At 34.9% G+C, this 7,686-nt stretch overlaps 1 protein-coding gene across 1 annotated transcript; it reads right to left on the bottom strand.

Annotated features, from left to right (window-relative positions):
* Positions 1-3,966: 3,966 nt before the first annotated feature.
* Positions 3,967-7,288, bottom strand: LOC111886834 (O-fucosyltransferase 20). Its single transcript, XM_023883086.3, has 5 exons — positions 6,411-7,288; positions 5,913-6,081; positions 5,600-5,689; positions 5,079-5,362; positions 3,967-4,756 (listed from the first exon to the last, which is right to left on the bottom strand). The coding sequence occupies exons 1-5, from the start codon at positions 7,025-7,027 to the stop codon at positions 4,267-4,269; spliced, it is 1,650 nt and encodes a 549-aa protein (XP_023738854.1). The 5' UTR covers positions 7,028-7,288; the 3' UTR covers positions 3,967-4,266.
* Between the last annotated feature and the right edge of the window lie 398 nt (positions 7,289-7,686).

The raw sequence follows: 7,686 nt of genomic DNA, 5'->3' as shown, positions 1-7,686 counted from the left end.
TTTCTTTAGCCTTTCAAACAAAACCAAATGGGACCAATTTCGTTATCATGGCAGATTTTTCTTTATTTTCTTTTTATGTTTAATAAAATAACTCTACATTATATTGCAATATTAAATTTGTTAAAATAACATGGACACTTTTATGTTATAACTAATACTTATAACTAATTTCTATATTATAATATAAATTAAAAAAAAGATTAGTAGCATAGACATGACATATTTAAAACACATATTTATTCTAAAACATCAACATAGTTAAAATGTACACATAGTATTAACTAATAAATTGACATTATTTTTTTTCTTAAAATAACTATTAGTATTTTATAGATAATTAATATAGGTTAATATTTAAGATGTATGTTAAAAAAAATAATTGTTGATGTGTCGGTGATGACCATTTTTGAAAGACGAGTAACATTGAATTGATATAGAAGTAATTATAATAGAAGTAGTTACAATAGCTGAAATGACATGTTTGAGAGATGAATGACATTAAATTGATGTTGATAGACTTACTCTTGGTAGTCTTATTATTTGTAACTAACTTGTCATATACATTAGATTTGGTAAAAATAAAATATAACACACATGTTTTATATATAGATAACATGAAAGTTAAAAATGTGACACACTATATTTTTGTAACAGGTGTTGCGTTGATGGGAGCTACCTCCCATTATGTTTTTTTTATGAAGATTGGTTAAACTCATTCTAAAATCCTCATCTTGCTAAAGGTGTGAAGGAGTATTTGGAGGGTGTTTTCATTGTGATGTTGTGGTGTATTTGATTGTTCAGTAATAAAATTCTCTACGGTAAGGCCAAACTGAAAAAAACTCTTTTGTTTGATGATATTGTCTCGAAGGCGTTTAATTGGTGTAGTAATAGGAACAGGCAGGTTGATATTAACCAGGTGGGTTGGCTTCAAAAGCCTAGTTTGTTTTCCTTTTTGTTTCCCGCTTATTAGACCTTTTTCCAGTGGTTTCTTGCTAGCCTTTTCTTTTTATATATTTCCCTCTTTGCCATTCAATTACTTTTTTATAGGGTGTCGATCAATGACACTATATGACATAAAACGAAATTGAGATGATTTTGAAATTTGAATTTGTTTTTAAAATTAGAAATGGATATACAAAGATTTAACATTGTTTGCCATGTTTGTCGTGTTATGTATAATTAAGTATGGATTAAATAAACCAGTAGTTATTTTATGTTATCTTTGTCGTGTAGTCATGTTTTAATTGATTCGTTTTCTTGTTAATGAGAAAAAAACATCATATCGTGTTGTTTTCATGTTACATCAAACTTTATCGTTTTATATTGTGTCGAACAACAACATGATATGATTGTTGCTTTAACACCCTTAAATATTATCTTAATTTACTAACGTTTAAGAGTTTGGCCTGATGGGTCTATTACTTAGTTTTAGGGTTGCAGCTCATTAGAAATATTTAAATGGACCAAAAGGAGTCCAATACAGTATATTTATGATTTGGTATTATATGGTTTTATTTATGGGCACCAGGAACAGGGAGAGTTCATTTCGTTTGGGTGGCATCCTCCTCGTTTGAGCTAACTTTTTTGACATTTTACGAAAATTTTACGCTTTCAATTGTAATGAAATTATTTATTGGGGTTGTTTTTGCCTTAAGTTTATGTCTTATTATCACTTTGATTTACTTTTCCATGTTTGCTTCGTCATAGGTTATGTATATGACACAATCACTCTACTCCTTATAGAAGCATGCATGTTGACATCTTCCCCTATCATTTCTAATGAGATTCTCGGAGACTGTTGTTGACTTGCTAGTAATATTTCGATCGTGGATATCATTTTGCAGGGTATGATGTTTGGATTTCATGGCTTGGTATGGTGTTTGATTATTCGATGACAAGTTTTTGTTCGTCTTTAGTGTGATTCCATACATCTTGATTGCTTTTAAGGCTGGAGGGAGTGGTGCCACCGAAACCGCACTCCCTCCCTCGCCACGTCACATTTTACCACTTAAGTGTGGTTTCTTGCCACACCAAGGGTGTGGTGCCACAGTTGTAGTTTTATTTTTTTTTCCTTTTTTTTTTGTTTTTTTTGTTAACTATTTTAATTTAATAAAACTTAATTTTTAATAAAAAAACATAATTTTAAAAACATAATAGTTCATTAATTAAAAATACAAATACCATACATTACTTAATTTTTTTAAAAAAAAACCTAAAAATTTAGAAAAACAAAGTAGAAACAAAAAACCAACAACTTTAAAAAAAAACACACAAGAAACCATTAAAAACTTTCAGAAAAAAAACTAGAAATTAGCCACGATTCATGTAACGGTTTTTCACTTCCTCCTTCATCGCCAAAACCACTTCAAGCTCGGCCCCGGTCATATTCGACGTGTCCATTGCTAGTATTCGCATGTCGCTCTCCCTTTGTTTCCGAAGCTCTCTTTCAGAAGCAATTTTCAAAATCTTGTTCATTCTCTCTTTTATATCATTCATGTCGGTTCCCATTTCTTTCAAATCATATGAATCCGACGCTTTGCCTTTGCCTTTGCTTTTGATTTGTCTCTTCCCAATGGTTGGGAAGGTGGTGAAACTGGAACAGGTTCATCTTCGTTCAGATCAAATTGAACACGAGCATCTGATTTAGTGTGGTCGGACTCAGATGTTCTGCTGCGTTTTGATCCACTGTCGATATGTTGGTCAGATGTTTTGCTACTCAGCCATTTCCTGTTATCTTTCAAAAGATTCCAAACTTCAAGAAACTTGAAAGCCTTCAGATTTTCTTTTTGATACACTTTCAAGGCTTTCTTCAAAATGACTTCATCACTTCCTCCACTTTTCCATTGACGTTTCATGTTGTTCCACAAGTTATTAAACAACATGACTTCCTTGTTCATCTTCCCCCATTTGGAGTACACTTGATGTTTTGAACGGTATTCTCCACGGTTCATTCCTTTATGGAACATGTGTAAAACGCGAATCCAAAAGCGGTCATGCTTTTGGTCTTTTCCAACCGTCGCGTCTTCTGAAATATCGATCCAAGATTGTGCCAACACCAACGCTTCCAAAGGTTCCCAATATCTAGCCTCCGCCTTCTTTTTTCTTTTAGTCGCTGCTCGAGTGGGCTGAATTTCTGTAACGAATTCCGGTTCAGAATCAAAAACGACCGTTTCTGGTTGTGTTTGTGTTTGTTGCACAAACTAGGGTTGGGACAAAAAATCAAATAGATTAAAATCCGAGTCGGGTTGTGGATAGTGGTGGTGTTTGTGGTTGTGGTTGCCCTGGTCGTTGTGGAAAATACGGAAACATACCGCCGTAGTGGTAATACGGAGGTGAGAAAATCGGTTGATTAAACGAAGGTACTGGGGTGTTGGTATTTCTGACTGGTGTTTTTTCTTTGTTAGGTCGTTTGGAAGATGACATTTTTCAAATAAAAATAGAGAAAAGGAGTAGAGATATGATAAAAAGTTGTGTAAAAATATTGTGTAGATTGGTAATATATATATATATATATATATATATATATATATATATATATATATATATATATATATATATATATGTGTGTGTGTGTGTGTGTGTGTGTGTGTGTGTGTAGTAAAGTTAAAAAAAAAAAGAAAAAAAAAAGAAAATAAACATTGAAGACCATTCAACGGTCAAAACCAGTCAAAGATCAAGGACCAATCAAATTGCACGGTACTCACAAGCTGCACTGCGGCTGAGACTGCACCAGACCGCGGTCTGGGGGCGGTGTTTCGTGTCCATGTGGCACGAAGTGCGGTCTCGGACCGCACCCATACCGTCAAGCCTAACAAGCGTACGATACTTATTTTATACTTCTAGTTTCGTCTAGAAAAAACTCATATACTGCTCTCTTATTGGTAAATAGTGGATTCGAGGCAGCTTAAGGTTCCATGGTTTTTACTCTAGTCTTGAAAGAGGTTTTCTACACAAAAGCTTGGTGTCTTCTTTGTGTCGTTGCTAATCATTTCTTATTTGAGCTTGATTGTATTGCAATTACAATACTTTATTTGTTTACATCCTTACATCTTCAATAGCTCATTCGAGTCAGGAAAGTTCCACCAAACAATGATAAACTATATGACCATTTCTCTATACATTAGTGTATAATTTCTATCTACATTTTACTAATTTAGTATACATCTGTATAAATACTAAACAATACAACGAATATCCAAGAACTCGTGTCTCCCCAGCTTCAAGAATTAAAACCGATGTCATCTTTTAAATCATGTTGTATAGTTTTCAATAAGAAGAAGAAGAATCATTCCGCATACACTCCGGGATAGGAAACTTTGTAACATCACGTCCCACTTTGCTAGTTCTAAGCTCTGGTTGTCCCATAGAATCACGATGCAAATCCAATATGATTTTGTTAAATTCATTTTCATTTAGAGAAGTTTTAAGAAAATGTGTTAGCATTTGTCGTTTGTTGGGCGTAATAGTCTTTTTGTGCCCTAAATATGCCCTATGCCCTTGGATCGCATGACCCATGTTCCCACCATGTGAAGCCATGAACACATCGCTATTTTCAGACACAATGTAGTCAAGGGCAGCCATGATTGAAGCTTTCTTTGCAAACGGCTCGAGTTCTTTGGCTAACCCGAGGTCTTTTTTGTTGTAGAAATGAGGGAATTCGGTTACTAATGGTAATAAAGCTTGTGGACCCCCTAATGGGTTCCCACCTGCCCAAAAGATCTGACCGTTTTTGGGCACTCCTAGAGCTTTCAAGAGCCTATAAAAATATCAAAATTGTCAGTAAGGATTAGGAATGTAAACTGATCGTATATAGAATGTATGTGATCATATCCATATTTTGCACATCCGTTTTTATCTACGAAATAGCAACTTATGTTCATAATCATTGATTTGAATATTTTAGCATCCAACTAATTTCATTTCTTCTTATTACAACAATTGTTTTGAAAATTCTACCCAATTGTAGGCCGATAGCAATGTCACTTTAACTACTTGCACTTATTTGTTTTTTATAACATCATAGTTTCATTTTGTTTTTTCTATTAAACATTGTATTTTACAAGAAAAGAAAAGCTTACCGAGTGACTTCCAAGGCATTTAACGGGCAAAGACCGGCAAGTTTTCGGTCATGGTATGTCATGTTTGATCTTGATGTTAAAAGCTCCGGACGACTTTTTCGTTCCTTATAAATTATCTCGTCATATTCCTGGCTCAAGCCCGGAAGACAACCCGTTCTAACCCATACATCTTTCTCCATTCGAAGATGAAGCGCAAGATAAGGCCCTTTGCTTCTCATTCTTTCTGTTAGCTTGTTTCCTAGTTCACGAATCGGTGGTGCAAACCGCAAAGCATGAAATGCAACCTAAGCAAGTCAAAAACTTACATTAAATTCCTTAGTTTGATATACAGGTCCAAACTTGGACCAAACATTTTCGGATCGGTTCAAATAATTATTTGAACCGGTCCATGTCCATACAGAATATGGACCGGTCTGTTCGATAATAAATTATGCGACCGGGCTTAGAGTTTTTGGGCCCGCCTAGGTCTAGGTCTAGGCCTAGTTTTTTTGTTGAAAACTAAGGATAAAGACCGATGATACCTTGCATCGAAGCTTCTGGAGATCAGAAGGAAGATCTTTGGAGAGCCTCGAGTCTAAACCACGCAACAAAAGAACGCCTTCTCGTCTCATCTGTATCCACAAACGAACAAAAAATACCCGAATTGTTAAATCACTTTGACAAGTCAACGAACGGCTCATAGATGACTAAATGCAACAATGTTCGATGCTTCTTGGTTAAAAATTTCGGATCTTGGAATCATCTATGTTGACTACTTGACTCGGTAAACAACCGAATTGACCAAACCAAAGAGACAAACAACGTATTTGAGAGCATCTGAGGGAAGTTGGTTACCCTTTTGAGGTAACGGGCGCGTATCCATTGAGGGGAAACATGAAGGGGTGTGTGTTTCTCTTCCACTGGTCTGGACATTAAATGATTAGATGGCAACGATGATAAAATTCTGACGTCATCTGCTAGAGCTTCCTTGAAGTGATCCACATCAAATATATCAGAAAATTCACTGCAGCAAACAGATTGAAGATTGAAATAAGTTATCAAGATTGTAATCGGAATTATAGGAAGGTCAATATTGTCATTAAAGATTGTTTCGGAATCATGGTACGTCAAGAGTCGGACCAAAATTGGAACTGGAAGGGAATAAATTTACGAAAAAACCCAAACCCCATGTGAGAGAAATCTTGTCATTAACTCAAAAGATAGAGGATTTGTGTAATTTTGCAGGAAGACTTTCTTTACATTAATCATGAGTTATTTCAAGATTGTGTCAGAATAGAAATTTGAAAAGGGGAGGAGTTTACCAAAAAAGAATAAAGAAATGATGAATAATACCTTTCGTCTCCCCAAATAACATTGACTTGTAAGATTGGTACAACAAGAGCAGCACCAAGGATTCTAGCAATCACAACAGCATCAACAATTTGATTTCTTTGTTGATTCATGCCACCGGAAACCACCACAACCAAATACTTTGTTCTGTTTTTTAAAATCTCAACACTTGATTTCTTATACTCTTCGCTGAAATCCAAACAAGGCCTATATCCAAACCCATCAGGTTGTTTCCAAAAATCATTCGTTTCTTCATCTTTTGTCTCATAATTTAAAACCCCATTTGGGATTATGCTTAAACTGTCCTTCTGAGGGGTAAGGGTAACCCCACTCCCACTCCCACTCCCATTCCCACATGGGTTTGGCAAAAAAGGGTCAAAATTATACCACATCTTCAACATAAGAAGAAACCCACTTAAGAAAAGGAACATAAACCATGTTTTAGGGTTCTTGAGGAGCTTTGACCTTGAAAAAGCTCCAGTCTTTGAAGCTTTCTTTGGTGAAACAAGGAGAGACTGGAGTGAGTTAGATGAGAGAGAATTTATGATCTCTGAAGGTACGGATATGTAACATTGATGATGATGTTTCTTGTTGTTGTTCACACTTTTCGAAATCGCCATTGAAAGATGAAGAAGAAAATTAGAGGAAAAGAAGCCTTTTGTTGTTATTTCTTGTCTTCATGGTGTTTTGCAGAGAAAGAGGGGAGGCATGGAGACATGGAGGGATCGAGGTGAAAACTTAAGAATCTCCGTATAGAAATGGATAAATGGGTGAGAAATCAGAAAATGTGTGTGATCTTATTATAAATTTGTGTCAGACATTTATATATAGGTGTGAAGTTGTGGGGTGGGGTTGGTGGCGGGAGGGGAGGAGAGGGGAGGGGGTGGGTTGGGGTGAGAGCTATTTTGGTGCAGGCAGTTTGAATCTTAGTGGAGACTTGAATTTTTTTATACTTAAAATCCATTGGGGGTGGTTTTCAAATCGGTACATCATGAAAGGTGTTGCTATTTTGGTTTTTTGGGTTCCGTCCGTCCTAAAAAGAATATTTTTGATTGTCTCTACAATAAATAAATAAAATGACTTTCTAATATCACTATGTAAATTTATTTTCTTGTACATCAAAATCTAAAACTTTTCTATCAAATAACATATTAAAACTTAATTTTTGTATTTTTTTTTGTTGTTAAAACAATATTTGTTCTTAGGAATAAAATTACTTATAAAGGTAATAAAATTTTAATTTTGTTAAAAGAGAACCATAAAAGTTTTTTTTCTAGAT

This window comes from Lactuca sativa, chromosome 4 (genome assembly GCF_002870075.4).
Source record: "Lactuca sativa cultivar Salinas chromosome 4, Lsat_Salinas_v11, whole genome shotgun sequence".
Taxonomy (NCBI): Eukaryota; Viridiplantae; Streptophyta; class Magnoliopsida; order Asterales; family Asteraceae; genus Lactuca; species Lactuca sativa.
This window is presented reverse-complemented; position numbering and strand designations above follow the sequence as displayed.

Excerpts from the sequence above, each read along its gene's own strand:
- LOC111886834 (XM_023883086.3), bottom strand. The coding sequence starts at position 7,027 with ATGGCGATTTCGAAAAGTGTGAACAACAACAAGAAACATCATCATCAA. Across the intron at positions 5,363-5,599 it reads TCCAGAAGCTTCGATGCAAG|GTTGCATTTCATGCTTTGCG; the intron begins GTATCATCGGTC and ends TGACTTGCTTAG. Across the intron at positions 4,757-5,078 it reads AATGCCTTGGAAGTCACTCG|GCTCTTGAAAGCTCTAGGAG; the intron begins GTAAGCTTTTCT and ends ATATTTTTATAG.